The following is a 20,159-nucleotide window of genomic DNA, read 5'->3' as shown; positions in this document are numbered from 1 at the left end:
AAGTTTATAGCAGTAAATGCACTTGTGTGTATATAAAATGAAAGGGTATTATAATATGATTAAATGAGGAAATGCCAGCTGGTTCATTTTGCACTCTGTGGTATGAACAAAAGTTCGTATATTTTATCATTTTTGTATAAATTGTCGCTGATTAGGTTGATTAGGTTGGTAAAAGCGACGAAGAGTGTATATAACATTTAAAAAAGCACAATCTCAGATGAATTGACAATTATACGCCAAGAGTACGCCTAGGCATGCTGTGCCAGACCAAAAGTAGGCATGTCCAGACCGTTCCATACAAAAAATCTCTGTGTCCAGACTTCTGTGCGTTCATGTCCTGACTTTCGTGCGTTCATTCGTGTTTCCAGACCCTGTAATTTCGAATGCCCGACGCTCCCCTTGCGCGTTCATTTTGGTCTGGACTTATCGACTTTTGGTCAGGGACCTCAGCCAGGGTAAAGAAAAGAAACATCGGAACAGTTGACACGAAATGTAATCTAGACTTGATAAATCATAATAACAAAAATTTTTAATAGATTTTCTGACGTGAAACGAAAAACAGTTTAATGATACGCAACGTAGTGAAGAATATACATATATTTTTTTACAGTTTTTCAACAGTTGTGGATCTCAAAATAGATTTGTTTTTGGTGCTCTGTTTGATTTTGTACTTTCTGTGCTGGGTCCTGGCTCTGCTGCTGATTGTGTATCCTCGTTCAGCTGCCAGCAGTACTGCACAGAATAGCATAGCCAGGGACCACACACTGTAGTCTGAGAACTTGTCCACTTTGGTGACTGTTCCCCCGTGCCAGGCAAAGTTGATCCTGGTCTGTCCCAGCAGCACGTTTTGAGTAGAACCCGACTAAATGAAATCATTCATTAAAAAAGAGATTGTCCTAATTATCGCTTTTGTTTTGTTTAATCATTTCAAGATAAATTTGCTATCGCAAGCTGAGTTCCCAATTCGCAAGCGGTTTATTTACAGACGGAATATGATCGTGAAAGCAATGGAAATTTTGTATTTTGAAGCTTTAGCCTAATTTTCACAAAAAGGAACTAAAATTGACTTATGTTTCAGATCTTGCTATTATATGTCAGGCACGTCAAACCGATGAGAAATAACGAAGAAAGCTTCTGTGAGGGCTTCAAGAACGCCAAGGGGCCCAATACTACAAAATGTCAAAAATTTTGATCCAGTGTTGAGTCGTAATCGGAATGAGTTGCAAAATTTGGCAATGCTGCACAACAATGATACTTGCCATAATGCGGCAATGACGATACCGTATTAAAAAATGGTCCAAGAGATCATACTACCCTCAGTTAGATCTCATTAAGTTTTTTCAGTGTTCATAGTGTAGTACTCAAAAATAGGACATACAATTTTGGCCCGGTGTATGAAACGGGTCAAACCCTAGTCGAACTCCGACGCTTATCTTGCAAGATCTTGCAAGATTCTTGCAAATGACGCATATCTTGCAAGATGCAAGATCCGGACGCCTATCTTGCAAGAATCTTACAAGATCGACGCTTATCTTGCAAGATTCTTGCATATCCGACGGCTATCTTGCAAGATCTTGCAAGAATCTTGCAAGATCTTGCAAGATGGTGCGTAATCTTACAAGATTCTTGCAAGATTCTTGCAAGATCTTGCAAGATAGCCGTCGGTAATAGACTAGGGAAGTACGCTATGCTCACTGGATGATGCATTCTCAGTAATCAGTAAAAAAACTGTGCTATATATGAATTTAGAGCATGGATAATAACAGTTTTAATGATATAATTCCTGTTTTATGTGACTCATTTTAATAGATTTACTAAAGAGTTGGATTTAGACTTGCCAAGATTTTAATAATAACAATAATATTAATCAATAATTTTTGTCCATTTATATTTTGCCCTGCTCTGATTTAGAAATTCCAAGTGCGGAACAAGTCTCGGAATAAGCATAGCAAAAAGCTAATCAACACTTGGATTTAAATTTTCAAGTTTTGAATGTGACATGGTTATAGCTCTGAATCGATAACGAAATGAGATTTGTAACAAAACTTGGCGAGTATTTAAATTGACTTAGCAAAAACTCGTGGAATGCAACAAAAATCTGAAGCAATTCTCGGAGACTATTAATATATCAAACTTGTAAGTGCATTATTCTACCTTTTCGTAAACTTTATACATTCCAGTTCAGCAAACGCTTCCCAAACAAATGATCACAAAGAGAATAAGTTCTAAGAAATCTGAACAATTGCCCCACTTTTGAGAAAAACTACTAAAAATTTTATATCATATATCTGTGGAAAACTTGATTAGAGCTGATTTCAGCAACCAAATGAAAACGCGCTCTGTAACAGGCCATTTTGTGAGGAAAACGTACATATTTATCTTTTAAAATTATAAAACTGATGTTTTTATAATTTTTGTTTTTGCTTAATCGCAAAAAAGCAGCGTTAGTCTTTAAGGCCTGCTTTATAACAGCATACAGTTCTCAGTTGTCCCTTTCTATTATTCCCTGCTCGGATTGAAGAGTTTCCAAGTCTTGTGCAAGTCTTGGAATAAGCATTGCAAAGTGGTATAGGCATTGCAAAGTCTTGCGCAAGTCTTGGAATAAGCATTGCAAAGTGGCGAATGCAAACAAAAAAATCTGATTTTTTTGCTGAGACTATTAACATCAAAACTGTACGTGCACCGTTCTTTAACTATTTGTTACATTGTACATTATGGTTCACTGAACTCTTCGCAAAGAAATAATCATAACATTTGCCCTAAAGACTTTAAGAAAAACGCAAAATATTTAGATCAAATATCCGTGGACAACTTGATTAGAGCTGATTTCAGCAAACAAAACCCTAATAAAAATGTGCTCTGGAACATGATTATCTGTGAGGATAAATTATTTCATTTTTGAAAGTTATACAAATATTGTTTTTATTATTTGAAATTGCATGCCAGACTGCAGGTGAAACAATAATGATTGCTTGCTCCACAGGAATCAAAATTAGGCGGCAGTATTTCAATTGTCGACCCGCGATTTGGACTCAATTGTTTGACAAAAGACGTATTCTGCCGAAAGAAAGTGCAGGAAAAATGTTTTTCCAGGAGTTGTGTTAAGTTGTTTGAAGCACTGAGTTTTAATTTTGTGCGGGTACACTTTAGAGGGGGGGGGGGGGCTATCTACTCAAAGGGGTTTCTCTTGTTTTGGTCAGTCAATTTTGGCCAATCAATATAATCATCATAGCGGATTCAGAGTGATGTTCTCATTAAAAAGCCATTCTAGCGTTGAATATAAAAAATAATTTTCCAAATTTAGTTTTTTTCCATGGATTCACTGGGGTTTTAATTTTGTGAACATTGCACTATTTTTTGTTTCTGTTCAAATTATCCGCAGTTTTTGCATTTTATTCCCAATTTTTCTGAAAAAAATGTTGAAATTGTTTAAGATAGTGATGTCAATTTTTATCGCTAAAGATATAAGAGTATTGTTGAAATGTTCAATTCAATTTTGTGGTTAACATTGAGCACAATTTCTATCAAAATTGGCACAAAATAAGCTCCCTTAGTCCACTTTGTTTAAAATTGCCGGATCTAAAAAATGCGTACAAAATCTTTGTTAACTCCAAAAAGGGATAGTTATACCTGCGAGAGAGACTTCTTGAAAGTGTATTGTTGAACTTAGAGTGCTGCTGGGAGTGTTCCAGAATTCATTTTCAGTCGATTTTGCTTCCGTGTTTTTGAGGCTCCCTTAAACTTCGATTTTGCCGGTGTTTTGCTAATTTAACTCGATATTTATCCAACAAACGTCAGTTTTTTGATATATTGACTTTTTTCGTCAAATTAACAATAGCCTTGATAATCGGAACAATTACGCATTCCCAACGGTGAAGAACAGTAAAAATTGTATTATTTGAGCGTTATTAAAAATCCCGAAAACTATGGATTGCAATAAGTCTGCAGTGTTTTTTAAATAGAATTTCTCAGTTTTTGCTTTGTTTTAAATTCAATACAGAGCATAATAATTCAAATCAAGGCATGCTAATGAAGCCCATCTTGTTTTTTTTAGTAGAAAACATTGTTCTTTTTCATTTTTAAAAATACTTGTTTTCAAAACAAACAATGGTCTACAATCTCTAACAATTTTTTTGTTTTGGACTACAATCTCTAACTTATGTTTGTCACCTTGTAGTTTCAGGTCAGCAAACAAAAATGAAATTGTCTGTCTACTGGATTAATGCCTAATAATTATAGCGTTTCAACTTTTAAGAAACGGTTTTTCGGCTTTGATACTACATTTTTTCACAAAAACTTTTCATTTTTCGGACTTTGTCCTAATTTGAGGTTTTTTTGAAATCTGATGACAGTTTTGACGGGTCGAATGTCCCATTATTGGCCTCCGAAAAAAGAGCACATTTCAGCACAATTCTTTGATGATTGGATTTGGGTTTTGACGGCTCCAACACAGTCTTCCAGCAGAATTCAATTGAAATTTTTTTGTCTTTTTCTTTCTTTGTCGTATGACAAAGATCTGGATAAGAGCAGCACTTAGTGACTTCGTATGGATGAAAAAAGCAATTTATTTACTGGCTTCAGTTGATAGCTATTTTTTTCATGACCTTGAATTCAAGTTTTTTAGCTTTGTAATTTGTTGTTCTTTATTGTATTCTTGTTACCTATTCTCATAAATTACAAAACTTATATCACAATCTGGTTTTTCAAGCGCAATTGAACGTATATATTGTTTTTTTGTTCGGTGCTTAATGCTTTCTCTAACTGCATCAAAACTGGCTTATCGCAATAAATTTTATTTTTTGTTTTTATCTGTAGGTGTCGTTAGTAGTGATGTGTCTTTCTGGGCAAACTACGGGGGGGGGGGACATAAGTGTCTTCCCGTGAACACTACGGGGGGGACACAAGTGTCTTCCTGGGCAAACTACAGGGTGGGACACTTTGAAATTCTTTCTCCTTATTTCCCATGCCATGCATGAAACTAATCTTAGGAAACCATTTTCCCTCCACTTGCGTGACTGGTTTGCCGCTTTCGGCTTGAAACCATTTTAACTACCACCGCTTTGAAAGTTAATTCGTCATATGTCTGCGCCAGGGTATTTAAGTCTTGTTTTGGTCTGGGCCATAAGTGTCTTCCCGTGAACACTACAGGAGGCGACATAAGTGTCTTCCCGGGCAAACTACAGGGGGGGACATAAGTGTCTTCCCGTGAACACTACAGGGGGGGACATAAGTGTCTTCCCGGGCAAACTACAGGGGGGACACTTAAAATTTTTTTTTGAGTTTTTTCGACTTTTATGCATGAAATCAACACTGGCAAAGACATTCTAATAATTCCTGCTGCCTGTCTAAAGGCTGTGACTGTTTTGCTTTTGAATAACGTAACAGTTACGCTATTTTCGCTTAGAAACATAATTCCTAAATGTCTCTTCAGGCGGGGTATTAACCGAAACTTGAATATGAGAACTTGAATATGCGGGTTATCCCAGAGTGTAAGGGACTAACAGTTTGCTTTGCTTTGCTTTGCGTCAACACCGAGCGGGGAATTTTTCATTTTAATTATTGCAAATAAACTAACATTTAAACTTTGTCAGAATAGTCACTAAAGAAATTTAAGTTCCTTACTTTAATTTGTTTGCTTTGATCGGAAATCTTCCACTGTTTCTTTTTCGGGCGGCAGAATTTATAAAGGGACTGCTAGCAATCATTACAATCTTTCCAACAATGGCGTCAAAGTCATCCAGATGGACAATTATAGTATGCAATTTCTTATTTTTTCCTGCGCTGTAGCAAAACTCATATCCAGTGGCTGCAAATTACTCATATGGACGCCATTAAACAATGTCGTGTTAGAGCAAGAAAATGTTTAAGGTGCTGGTAGAATTTAGTTTTGAGCAAATTCATCGAAAAAGCAAGTGACAAAGTGCGAGGAATGGAATGAGACAAAGAGATAAACAGACATATTGAGAACGAGGGGAATGTAAGTCAAAGAATAGAAATTGAGGAAATTAGAATGATGTAGACTGCCGGGACAGCGTAAGACTAAGGCGAGGGGCAACCAAGGAGGTGGATAGGTGGAGAGAGTGCAATGTGAAAGGGTGAAAGAGAGTGCAAAGAACGGGTGAAGGGGAACTATGCTAACGAATCAAAAACAAAAAATTCAGAGCAAAAATTAGTGGGCAATGGATCGAGCATTCGATCAGGCTACTCTTTGGGACCAATTGAGAGACAAAGATTGAGCAACTAGGGGGAGAAGAAGAGAGAGGGAGAGAGTGGTGTGTTGAGACGGATGCGCAAGGCAAACAGCTGGAGAAAACAATACGAGGGCAGCAGCAAGCGTTAAAGTGAGTGAGAGCAATTGAGCGAGCAGCCAATCGAGTTATTATGTGTGGGACCAACTCAGAGACAAAACGTGAGCAAAAAAGGTGAGAGGAAGGTGTGTTGCGGCAAACAGGTGATAAATAATTAGAGAAAACCAGTGTTGGTAGTACTCGAGGAAGTGCGTGACGGCGCGATTAGGGTGTGATATTGGTTGAAGGACTAAAAGCGAGCAAACAAGGGGGGAAATGTGAAGTAGAGTTGATGTAAGTGTGTCTAGATACACAACAGTAGAACACGAGTGAAAGGGGACAAGCGAAAAAAGAAGAAAGTGGGAGAGCGAGTGATTGAGCAATCGATAGCGCTAGAGTGTGGGGCCGATTGAGAGACAAATCGAAAGCAAGGAACCAAAGGGAGAAGGACAGGTGGAGGACGGTTAGTTGGAGCAAGAGGTGAGAAGTATTATAGTGACCGCTAGCGGAAAATACGACTTATGATGAAGACAGCAAGAGAAAACGATTTAGGTGGTGTGTGTGTGTGTGTGTGTGTGAAAGAAAGAAAGTCAGCAAGCGAACGAGTGATCAAAAGATCGATTGGGCTATCGTGTGGGGCCCATTGAGAGTTAGAGAGCAACCACGCAAGGAGAGAATAAGCGACCCAGAAGGTCAACTGAGACGCGTGGCGGGAGAATTGAATGGTGAACAAACACGAGTGGTCAAAAACAGTTGATAATTCGCTATATAAGTATTATATTAAAAAAACTCACAACTGGCTGTGAAAAGAAAATTTTTACTCTTCTACAGAACTTGTATATATGAGTATTGACTTTCTACCAAATACTAACCTTTTTTACTATATGACTATCAAGACAAAAATTAATCATAACTGATTGATAAGGGAGAATTTCACACTTCTGTTGATTTCTGCAAATAAAACTTTACATATCACGAATTGAAAACCTTTTTCGCCATTAGGCCATCATACCAAAACTTATCCACAACTAATTGAAAAATGAAATTTTTTACACTGCTACTGCAGTTCTTCACATGAAAATAGACTTTTTACCATTTAAAAACCTTTTTTTAATATATGCTTAAAAAAATAAAAGTTTTTTATAACTACTTAAGTGGTGACAATTTTGCACTAATACTGAATTCCTACATATGGAAATTGACTTTTTACCATTTAAAAACCTTTTTTTACTATATGGTAAAAAAACAAAAGGTTTTTATAAATACTTAAGTAGTGAGATTTTTACAATTATACTGAACTCCTACATATGAAACTTGACTTTCTACCATTTAAAAACCTTTTTTTACTATATAGTGAATAAAATAAAAACTTATTTTAACTACTTAAGTAGTGAGAATTTTGCACTTTTACAGAATTCCTACATATGAAAATTGACTTTTTACCAATTAAAAACCTTTTTTTACTATATGGTCAATAAAAAAAAGATTTTTATAACTACTTGAGTAGTAAGATTTTTACACTTTTACTGAACTCCTACATATGAAAATTGAATTTCTACTATTTAACAACCTTTTTTAATATATGGTGAATAAAATAAAAGTTTTCTTAACTACTTAAGTAGTGAGATTTTTACACTTTTACTGAAGTCCTACATATGAAACTTGACTTTCTACCATTCAAAAACCTTTTTTACTATATAGTGAATAAAATAAAATTTTATTTTAACTACTTAAGTAGTGAGAATTTTGCACTTTTACAGAATTCCTGCATATGAAAATTGACCCTTTACCCATTAAAAACCTTTTTTTTACTATATGGTCAATAAAGCAAAAGATTTTTATAACTACTATAGTAAGATTTTTACACTTTTACTGAACTCCTACATATGAAAATTGACTTTCTACTATTTAACAACCTTTTTTAAAAATATGGTGAATAAATTAAAAATTTTCTAAACTACTTAAGTAGCGAGAATTTTGCACTGTTACAGAATTCCTACATAGGAAAATTGACACTTTCCCATTTAAAAACCTTTTTTTTACTATATGGTGAAAAAAACAAGTTTTTAATAACTACCTAAGTAGTGAGAGTTTTGCACTTTTACAGAATTCCTGCATATGAAAATAGACTTTTTGCCAATTAAAAACCATTTTTTACAATATGGTCAATGAATTAAAAGTTTTTATAACTATTAAATTAGTGTGAGTTTTCCACTTTTAAAGAATTCCTACATATGGAAATTGACTTTTCACTAATTAAAAACCCTTCTCTACTATATGAATATCAAAACAAAAAACTGTTCTACTGCATTTCTGCATATAGACATTGGCTTTTTACCAATTGAAAAACTATTTTCGACTATAAGACCATTGAAACAGAAGTTAATGACAATTGATTGAAGAGCGAGGACTCTGCACTTCTACTTAACTTCTGCAAATTAAATAATCAATTAAGAACCTTTTTCTACTAAAGAACCATTAGGGTTAAGGTAAAACATAACTGATTTAGAAGTGAAAATGTATTAATTCTACTGAAATTCTGCAAAACAATTGGAATTGTCACTAATAGGAAAATTTTTCCGCCTTATGACCATCAGAAAAAATTTACATATAATGGATTAAAATGAGATATTTTACACTTACTCTGAACTTCTTAATTTAAATATAGGTTTTTTAGCAATTAGGAACCTATTTCTACCCTGCAACAATTAAAACAAAGAGTTGTTTTTTCACTCAGCGAGAGAAGAAAGTTTAGCACTTTTCTGAACTTCAACAAAAATTGACTTTCAAACAGTTAAATATTTTTTCTACTATATGACTATTAGAACAAAGGTTAATCGTAACTGATTGGGAATTGTAAGTTTTACACTTATTCTGAACCTGTGCTTATAAAACAAAGTTTTCACTAAATAAACGCCTTTTTCATCTATACAACCATTAGAACAAAAAACTGATTACCAAAACTGAATTATTCACTGTTATCGTTTTTCAACAAAAAGCAACTTTCTACCGATTACAAACTTCTTTTGTTGAGGCCTTTAACACAAATTTTTTCAAAACTAATTGCGCATTGACAATTTTTACCAATACTGACTTTTTGCATTTGAAAACGGATTCCTTTTTTGGTGAAAACATTTTTCCTTACTTAAAATATATATATATATATATATATATATATATATATATATTTTAAGTTGAATATATATATATATATATATATATATATTTTAAGTTTATATATAAGTTGAACTGTTTATCTCAATACAAAAAGTTCTAACTTAGCAGTTTTGTTTATTTAAAACATAAAAAAAATGACTTCTTACTGTTCAGAAACCTTTTGGTGCTATATCTCCAATTAAACTTAAAGTTTGTCTATTCAACTAAGTTGCTAAAGGTAACTAAGTTAAGTTTAGAGGTCCGTTTGGTGACATTTTCGTTAAATCAAAAAGTTGATTACGGAAAGAGATAATTTAGCAGTTTTTTTTCTTGATTTGTCTTAGACAAAAACGGTTTTCTACTCTATGAACATTCAAAGCAAAACTGTTCTAAATGATTCCGAAATAAAAAAATTTACACTTCAATTGAACTTCTATTTCATAGGTAACTCTTTATCGTGTTTAAACTTTGTTTATTAGATGACATTTGCTAATTTCTCACATTGGAAAGTGATTAGTTTCGCCGTTCAGAAAAACGTTTTTCTGCTTTATGTCCCTTCCAACGAAGACTTATTTTGACTCGAAAAAGGGGAATTTTGTACTTGTACTTAATTACTGAATTCCTGTACAAAATTTCGACATTTAAACGTTTTAAAACCCTTTACTACAACATAATTAATATTACAAAGTTCTTTAATTGATTAAAAAATGGGACCACTACACTTTCGCCGATTTGCTACATACTAACCCGGACTTTTAATTGTCGAAAGGTATTTTTGTACAACAAAATCACGGAAACAAAAGCTTTTTAACTAATTATGGGAGCAAAGCGCATTTCAATTTATTGTCTGCATATGAAATTTGGCTGTTAACACTTTGAAGAAGTTTTTCTACTATATGATTAAAAAACTGCTAGTTCTTAATCACTGATTACGCAGTAATTATTTTGTACTTCAATTGAGTTTTGTCTTTTGATATATCACTTTTAGCGTTAAAACATATTTTTTTTAAATGTTCAGTATTCCAGAATTTTTGTCTAACTGATTGCGAATGAGAATTTTGCATTTCCACACTATATTTTCCTTGAAAATGTGACTCCTTAAGGGTTGAATAATGTTATTAAATGAGTGACAGAAGAAGTACTTCGTCTATCTGATTAAGAAGTGAAGAAAATGCTGTTGAGGTTCCATTTTTAGAGATACAACTGTCGCAGTCATAAAACCTTTAACCAATACTTGATCATTTTTAGCGAAGTTTACTTCCTAATTTATTGAAAATATGGAAAATTGCAGTTCTTAATTTACTCTATAAAAGAATCTTAAATACTAAAGTCTGAAAAGCTCTTTGTTTTGCATATTTGTTGGACTAAAGGCTCTAATAACTGATAAATTGAGATTTTCTCATTTCTTATTATATAAAGTTGGGTCTTTACTACTGAAAATATTTTTTTTCATCTACATGTAATAAAATGAGAAGGTTTTCCTAACTGGTTGGTGAATACAAATTATTATTTTCAGTGATTTTCTACCTATGGGAAGAGACTTTTAACCCTCATTAATTTTTTTTCATATTAATTACGATTCGAACAAATTTTTATATTCTGACTACCTGAAAAGTAAGATATCACTGATTAACTGATATCTTCTTAGAGGTTTGACTTTTTACTTTCATATATACTTTTTTGTTTTTGGTTACTTGTCTAATTCAACAAAACGTTCTTCAAACTCAACAATAAAGGAGAATTTCATAGTTGTATTAAGTCTCTCCATATGGAAAACGAATTTTAAGCGTTCAAACAACAATTTATATAAACCTGATTTTCATACATCAAAGACTTGATTTTTCAAACGCTTTTTTTAATAATTTACTTACATAATCTTTAGAACAGAAGTATTTTCGGATTGCTTGAGAAGTTAGATTTTTGCACCTCCACTTGAAAACTACAAAAACGAAGATGATTTTTAACGTTTAAGTACACTTTTACCTACAATTGTTTAACCAATCGAAATTCGAATTGCAGAAGCTTAGTTTTTGAAATTGACGACAAAAGTCTTCAAGTGTATTTATCGAAACCACAATTTTCGATATCAAATAATTCTCATTAGGAAATAAATGATTGAATAAAAAGTTAATGGTTTTTATATTGAAATTAATTTTAATTGGGTCTAAGTTCAAAACTTACAGTTTCACGTTGCAGCTTGGTCTACTTATTGCAGATGATTCAGTTGGTGAATTGATAAGGATAAAGATGAAGGCTAAACCCCACAACGATGCGCAGAATTAATAATAACCTGGAAGTAACAGAGTAACCTCGCAAGAATAAGCGCACGGCAGTCGCAATCGTCATTTTATAAAGTTTTTTGTGTCAAAAGAGGGTGTCATTGTCACATGGACAAAACATAAGTATCTCTCTTGTAAAGATTTACCATACAATTCTTCCACATTTTTGTGGCGCATATATGAATTCAGTTGCATCCTCATCCTCAGGTGCTGTCACAGTGTTTGACGATTTTATTTTTATCATTTGTAATTTTGAATTGTTCTATAACGATAGGTAAGATTTGTTGCTGTGTATATTGTAAGACAATCTAGCGGTTTTTGTTTTGAAGGTGATCAACAAAATTACACTGTCAGAATATTGGGGCTAAGACTGTTCACATTTTCTTACTTCAGTACACTAATAAATATCTGGACAATTTTTCAAACCTATCCAAAGTAGAACTCGTTGCTACAGACATAATTGTTTTTGTACAAACAAAACCAAATTAATAGCTATTATTTCAATTACGTACTTTTTTGTACGTGTTGAATGTTTTAGATAATTTTACGTACTACAGACCAAAAGGAAAGTATTTATGACTGTATAATCAATTCTGTCTCAAACAAGAAAAAGTTATTTTCGACTGTATTGCAATGTAATGATGCCAAGAAAAATACAACTTATTTCAAATTATTACGTGATATGCAGTTTGCCATATTTTGGTCTTTAGACACAAACAGTGATTACAATAAATTTTCCAAAAATTGTCAAAGAAAATGATCTAGGTTTCAGCGCTATTTCTGTTTTTTTTTAAAAAATAACACTAATTATTTTGCCATGAAACTGAGTGAAAAACGGAAGTATAGTGTTTGATGGTATAAAGAAATTAAAATTGAAAGTTGTTTCGAAAAGTATACACCTCTTGTTCATGTTGAAATTCGTTTGATGAGTTCATACCTGAACGAGGAGAGCTTTTGTTTCTTTATACCATCAAACACTATACTTCCGTTTTTCACTCAGTTTCATGGCAAAATAATTAGTGTTCTTTTTTAAAAGAACAGTCATAGCGCTGAAACCTAGATCATTTTCTTTGACAATTTTTCGATAAATACACTTGAAGACTTTTGTCGTCAATTTCAAAAACTAAGCTTCTGCAATTCGAATTTCGATTGGTTAACCAATTGTAGGTAAAAGTGTACTTAAACCTTAAAAATCATCTTCGTTTTTGTAGTTTTCAAGTGGAGGTGCAAAAATCTAACTTCTCAAGCAATCCGAAAATACTTCTGTTCTAAAGATTATGTAAGTAAATTATTAAAAAAAGCGTTTGAAAACTCAAGTCTTTGATGTATGAAAATCAGGTTTATATAAATTGTTGTTTGAACGCTTAAAATTCGTTTTCCATATGGAGAGACTTAATACAACTATGAAATTCTCCTTTATTGTTGAGTTTGAAGAACGTTTTGTTGAATTAGACAAGTAACCAAAAACAAAAAAGTATATATGAAAGTAAAAAGTCAAACCTCTAAGAAGATATCAGTTAACCAGTGATATCTTACTTTTCGGGTAGTCAGAATATAAAAATTTGTTCGAATCGTAATTAATATGAAAAAAAAATTAATGAGGGTTAAAAGTCTCTTCCCATAGGTAGAAAATCACTGAAAATAATAATTTGTATTCACCAACAAGTAAGGAAAACCTTCTCATTTTATTACCATGTAGATGAAAAAAAATATTCCCCTTTTTCGAGTCAAAATAAGTCTTCGTTGGAAGGGACATAAAGCAGAAAAACGTTTTTCTGAACGGCGAAACTAATCACTTTCCAATGTGAGAAATTAGCAAATGTCATCTAATAAACAAAGTTTAAACACGATAAAGAGTTACCTATGAAATAGAAGTTCAATTGAAGTGTAAATTTTTTTATTTCGGAATCATTTAGAACAGTTTTGCTTTGAATGTTCATAGAGTAGAAAACCGTTTTTGTCAAAGACAAAGCAAGAAAAAAAAACTGCTAAATTATCTCTTTCCGTAATCAACTTTTTGCTTTAACGAAAATATCACCAAACGGACCTCTAAACTTAACTTAGTTACCTTTAGCAACTTAGTTGAATAGACAAACTTTAAGTTTAATTGGAGATATAGCACCAAAAGGTTTCTGAACAGTAAGAAGTCATTTTTTTATGTTTTAAATAAACAAAACTGCTAAGTTAGAACTTTTTGTATTGAGATAAACAGTTCAACTTTTTTATTTTTAAGTAAGGAAAAATGTTTTCACCAAAAAAGGAATCTGTTTTCAAATGCAAAAAGTCAGTATTGGTAAAAATTGTCAATGCGCAATTAGTTTTGAAAAAATTTGTGTTAAAGGCCTCAACAAAAGACGTTTGTAATCGGTAGAAAGTTGCTTTTTGTTGAAAAACGATAACAGTGAATAATTCAGTTTTGGTAATCAGTTTTTTGTTCTAATGGTTGTATAGATGAAAAAGGCGTTTATTTAGTGAAAACTTTGTTTTATAAGCACAAGTTCAGAATAAGTGTAAAACTTACAATTCCCAATCAGTTACGATTAACCTTTGTTCTAATAGTCATATAGTAGAAAAAAATATTTAACTGTTTGAAAGTCAATTTTTGTTGAAGTTCAGAAAAGTGCTAAACTTTCTTCTCTCGCTGAGTTAAAAAACAACTCTTTGTTTTAATTGTTGCAGGGTAGAAATAGGTTCCTAATTGCTAAAAAACCTATATTTAAATTAAGAAGTTCAGAGTAAGTGTAAAATATCTCATTTTAATCCATTATATGTTAATTTTTTCTGATGGTCATAAGGCGGAAAAATTTTCCTATTAGTGACAATTCCAATTGTTTTGCAGAATTTCAGTAGAATTAATACATTTTCACTTCTAAATCAGTTATGTTTTACCTTAACCCTAATGGTTCTTTAGTAGAAAAAGGTTCTTAATTGATTATTTAATTTGCAGAAGTTAAGTAGAAGTGCAGAGTCCTCGCTCTTCAATCAATTGTCATTAACTTCTGTTTCAATGGTCTTATAGTCGAAAATAGTTTTTCAATTGGTAAAAAGCCAATGTCTATATGCAGAAATGCAGTAGAACAGTTTTTTGTTTTGATATTCATATAGTAGAGAAGGGTTTTTAATTAGTGAAAAGTCAATTTCCATATGTAGGAATTCTTTAAAAGTGGAAAACTCACACTAATTTAATAGTTATAAAAACTTTTAATTCATTGACCATATTGTAAAAAATGGTTTTTAATTGGCAAAAAGTCTATTTTCATATGCAGGAATTCTGTAAAAGTGCAAAACTCTCACTACTTAGGTAGTTATTAAAAACTTGTTTTTTTCACCATATAGTAAAAAAAAGGTTTTTAAATGGGAAAGTGTCAATTTTCCTATGTAGGAATTCTGTAACAGTGCAAAATTCTCGCTACTTAAGTAGTTAAGAAAATTTTTATTTTATTCACCATATTTTTAAAAAAGGTTGTTAAATAGTAGAAAGTCAATTTTCATATGTAGGAGTTCAGTAAAAGTGTAAAAATCTTACTATAGTAGTTATAAAAATCTTTTGCTTTATTGACCATATAGTAAAAAAAAGGTTTTTAATGGGTAAAAAGTCAAATTTCATATGCAGGAATTCTGTAAAAGTGCAAAATTCTCACTACTTAAGTAGTTAAAATAAGTTTTTATTTTATTCACTATATAGTAAAAAAGGTTTTTGAATGGTAGAAAGTCAAGTTTCATATGTAGGACTTCAGTAAAAGTGTAAAAATCTCACTACTTAAGTAGTTAAGAAAACTTTTATTTTATTCACCATATATTAAAAAAGGTTGTTAAATAGTAGAAATTCAATTTTCATATGTAGGAGTTCAGTAAAAGTGTAAAAATCTTACTACTCAAGTAGTTATAAAAATCTTTTTTTTTATTGACCATATAGTAAAAAAAGGTTTTTAATTGGTAAAAAGTCAATTTTCATATGTAGGAATTCTGTAAAAGTGCAAAATTCTCACTACTTAAATAGTTAAAATAAGTTTTTATTTTATTCACTATATAGTAAAAAAAGGTTTTTAAATGGTAGAAAGTCAAGTTTCATATGTAGGAGTTCAGTAAAAGTGTAAAAATCTCACTACTTAAGTGTTTATAAAAACCTTTCGTTTTATTTACCATATAGTAAAAAAAGGTTTTTAAATGGTAAAAAGTCAATTTCCATATGTAGGAATTCAGTATAAGTGCAAAATTGTCACCACTTAAGTAGTTATAAAAAACCTTTATTTTTTTAAGCATATATTAAAAATAGGTTTTTAAATGGTAAAAAGTCTATTTTCATGTGAAGAACTGCAGTAGCAGTGTAAAAAATTTCAATTTTCAATTAGTTGTGGATAAGTTTTGGTATGATGGCCTAATGGCGAAAAAGGTTTTCAATTCGTGATATGTCAAGTTCTATTTGCAGAAATCAACAGAATTGTGAAATTCTCCCTTATCAATCAGTTATGATTAATTTTTGTCTTGATAGTCATATAGTCAAAAAGGTTAGTATTTGGTAGAAAGTCAATACTCATATATACAAGTTCTGTAGAAGAGTAAAAGTTTTCTTTTCACAGCCAGTTGTGAGTTTTTTTAATATAATACTTATATAGCGAATTATCAACTGTTTTTGACCACTCGTATTTGTTCACCATTCAATTCTCCCGCCATGCGTCTCAGTTGACCTTCTGGGTCGCTTATTCTCTCCTTGCGTGGTTGCTCTCTAACTCTCAATGGGCCCCACACGATAGCCCAATCGATCTTTCGATCACTCGTTCGCTTGCTGACTTTCTTTCTTTCTCACACACACACACACACCACCTAAATCGTTTTCTCTTGCTGTCTTCATCATAAGTCGTATTTTCCGCTAGCGGTCACTATAATACTACTCACCTCTTGCTCCAACTAACCGTCCTCCACCTGTCCTTCTCCCTTTGGTTCCTTGCTTTCGATTTGTCTCTCAATCGGCCCCACACTCTAGCGCTATCGATTGCTCAATCACTCGCTCTCCCACTTTCTTCTTTTTTCGCTTGTCCCCTTTCACTCGTGTTCTACTGTTGTGTATCTAGACACACTTACATCAACTCTACTTCACATTTCGCCCCTTGTTTGCTCGCTTTTAGTCCTTCAACCAATATCACACCCTAATCGCGCCGTCACGCACTTCATCGAGTACTACCAACACTGGTTTTCTCTAATTATTTATCACCTGTTTGCCGCAACACACCTTCCTCTCACCTTGTTTGCTCACGTTTTGTCTCTGAGTTGGTCCCACACATAATAACTCGATTGGCTGCTCGCTCAATTGCTCTCACTCATTTTAACGCTTGCTGCTGCCCTCGTATTGTTTTCTCCAGCTGTTTGCATTGCGCATCCGTCTCAACACACCACTCTCTCCCTCTCTCTTCTTCTCCCCCTAGTGGCTCAATCTTTGTCTCTCAATTGGTCCCACAGAGTAGCCTGATCGAATGCTCGATCCATTGCCCACTAATTTTTGCTCTGAATTTTTTGTTATTGATTCGTTAGCATAGTTCCCCTTCACCCGTTCTTTGCACTCTCTTTCACCCTTTCACATTGCACTCTCTCCACCTATCCACCTCCTTGGTTGCCCCTCGCTTTAGTCTTACGCTGTCCCGGCAGTCTACATCATTCTATTTTCCTCAATTTCTATTCTGTGACTTACATTCCCCTCGTTCTCAATATGTCTGTTTATCTCTTTGTCTCAATCCATTCCTCGCACTTTGTCACTTGCTTTTTCGATGAATTTGCTCAAAACTAATTTCTACCAGCACCTCAAACATTTTCTTGCTCTAACACGACATTGTTTAATGGCGCCCATATGAGTAATTTGCAGCCACTGGATATGAGTTTTGCTACTGCGCAGGAAAAAATAAGAAATTGCATACTATAATTGTCCATCTGGATGACTTTGACGCCATTGTTGGAAAGATTGTAATGATTGCTAGCAGTCCCTTTATAAATTCTGCCGCCCGAAAAAGAAACAGTGGAAGATTTCCGATCAAAGCAAACAAATTAAAGTAAGGAACTTAAATTTCTTTAGTGACTATTCTGACAAAGTTTAAATGTTAGTTTATTTGCAATAATTAAAATGAAAAATTCCCCGCTCGGTGTTGACGCAAAGCAAAGCAAAGCAAACTGTTAGTCCCTTACTCTCTGGGATAACCCGCATATTCAAGTTCTCATATTCAAGTTTCGGTTAATACCCCGCCTGAAGAGACATTTAGGAATTATGTTTCTAAGCGAAAATAGCGTAACTGTTACGTTATTCAAAGGCAAAACAGACACAGCCTTTAGACAGGCAGCAGGAATTATTAGAATGTCTTTGCCAGTGTTGATTTCATGCATAAAAGTCGAAAAAACTCAAAAAAAAATTTTAAGTGTCCCCCCTGTAGTTTGCCCGGGAAGACACTTATGTCCCCCCTGTAGTGTTCACGGGAAGACACTTATGTCCCCCCCTGTAGTTTGCCCGGGAAGACACTTATGTCCCCTCCTGTAGTGTTCACGGGAAGACACTTATGTCCCCCCCCGTAGTTTGCCCAGAAAGACACATCACTACTGTCGTTATTTTGTAGGCGTATGACATACTAGAACTAATTCATTCTCATCGCATTGGTTTTGTTTTGAGTAAAAAGTTAGCCTAATTAACGGTTTCAGATGATGGCCTATGTTTCATAACTTTGAATTGAATTTAAAAAAAACAACTGTAATTTTTAACTTGGTTAAGTTTGTTTGTTTTTGTCTATTTGTTACCTGGTCGCAATATTCAGTTTTCAGATATCAAACTATTGTTGTTCAAAGAAGACGCAATTGATTTTATAATATTTCTTACGGATTAAACTAAGGTTTCAACGGCTTTGGCACCGTTTTCTCGTATAATAAAATTGAAATTCTGTTTTTCGTCGTATTTGTCGTTTGTTTTGATAGATGGACGACATATTCTGGATCATGACAGATCTTCATATGTAGTTATATGGAGATATGAATGACCATAGACAGTATTGAAAATTTCAGATGTAATCCAATGGTTTTCTTTTTTTGACATTATTTGCTTTCAAAATATATAAACAAATTTTTTAACTTCGACATTTTTGTTATTTATAGTCTACTTGTTAGCGAGTCTCATTAAGGACTGGTCCCATTTTTTTCCAGTCAACTACAAATTGATATGTTTAATTCAGGTGTTTTTGACGCTACTTTGACCTTCTTATTAAGTATTATTTATTTGAGTAGGAAGCAATCTTTATCCATAGAACATTTATTTTTGAACAAAATTTGAATTTTTGAAAATTCTCTGTCTCTTCCTCACTTGGTTGAAAATTAAGACAACAATTTAGATGAGCGAGAACATTATGTGAAAACGCACTTTACCGAGCCCCTTGTTAGATTGTGAGTGGTGTGAGTGGCGTTGTCAGCTCTCCTTGAAATAGGGTTGTCCATATTCTGGTTGCAATAAAAATACTACCGTTTTAAGACTTTGTTCCGAACATTTAGTTCGCAAATGTTTTGGATTTACAAACAGCTAATGGTTTTTATATGAAACTTTAAATTTTGAGCAAGTAGAGTCCCATTACTGCTCATTGAGCGGTGATGGTAAGTGTTAATTGAAACACGTATGAAAATGTGAATACCCAGGTTGCTCATCAAACAACCCGTACCTTACCTCCAGAGCAGATCAGAACTGGAACAGAGTAAATTCAGGAAATTTTCAGAGCTGGATAAGAGTCTGATCAGGTCGCTTTTTACGCTTGACAGAGGAGCCCCAGAGTAGAACTTCATGTTTACCCTTGGCAGTAGAGATCCCAGACTGGCCCTACTCTGGGCCATCGTACTGTGTTAAGACATGACGCAGAGTTTAGAGATCTCCTACTCTGGTGGCGCTCTGTTCCAGTTCTGTTTGCGCACCTAACCCTGGAATTACCTTGCTCCCACTTTGATCTACTCTGGTGGTTCGGTACGGGAAATTCCATTTTTATCTCACAAGTTTGTACATTTATGTCTCAACACAGTCATGGAAAGTGGTATACGATTTTTAAAAAATTTCCCGGTAATCATAAAGAAGATAATTCAATAACTTTAAGAACTTGGCATAAAATTTTTCTTTGCATGTCTCGTGTTATCACGTTACCGACAAAAAAATCGACTTGTTTTCAAATTTTAAAATGATTACATTTGATGTCTGGGTGACCACATTAATGATTTGCCATTAACTATAAAGGGTCATATAATTGTCCGGTATTATACTAAGATTGCATAAATGGTTTTGTATCGTAATCCTATCAAGATCAAATATGATTTACACTTTTTTCAATAACTCATCACCTTTCTTCCTATTCTTAAGGCCTCATAACATTTTCTGTAGAATTACTTCGAATTTATGATATTGGTTTTTTAAGTTTGACAGATTCACATACAG

The 20,159-nt window shown here is 33.2% G+C and overlaps 1 protein-coding gene across 2 annotated transcripts in view; it reads right to left on the bottom strand.

Moving 5' to 3' along the window:
• Nucleotides 1–393: 393 nt before the first annotated feature.
• LOC142336116 (uncharacterized) overlaps nt 394–20,159 on the bottom strand; it is a 186,516-nt gene continuing 166,750 nt past the window's right edge. For both annotated transcript variants that reach the window (XM_075384666.1, XM_075384665.1), the window contains exon 6: nt 394–862. In XM_075384666.1, coding sequence (XP_075240781.1) covers nt 605–862 — 258 coding nt within the window. In that variant the 3' untranslated portion in view covers nt 394–604. The remainder of the gene's footprint in view (nt 863–20,159) is intronic.

Source organism: Convolutriloba macropyga, chromosome 3 (assembly GCF_964194025.1).
Source record: "Convolutriloba macropyga chromosome 3, txConMacr16.3, whole genome shotgun sequence".
Taxonomy (NCBI): domain Eukaryota; kingdom Metazoa; phylum Xenacoelomorpha; order Acoela; family Convolutidae; genus Convolutriloba; species Convolutriloba macropyga.
Note: the sequence above shows the minus strand (reverse complement) of the source record. Positions and strands in the feature narration are given on the sequence as shown.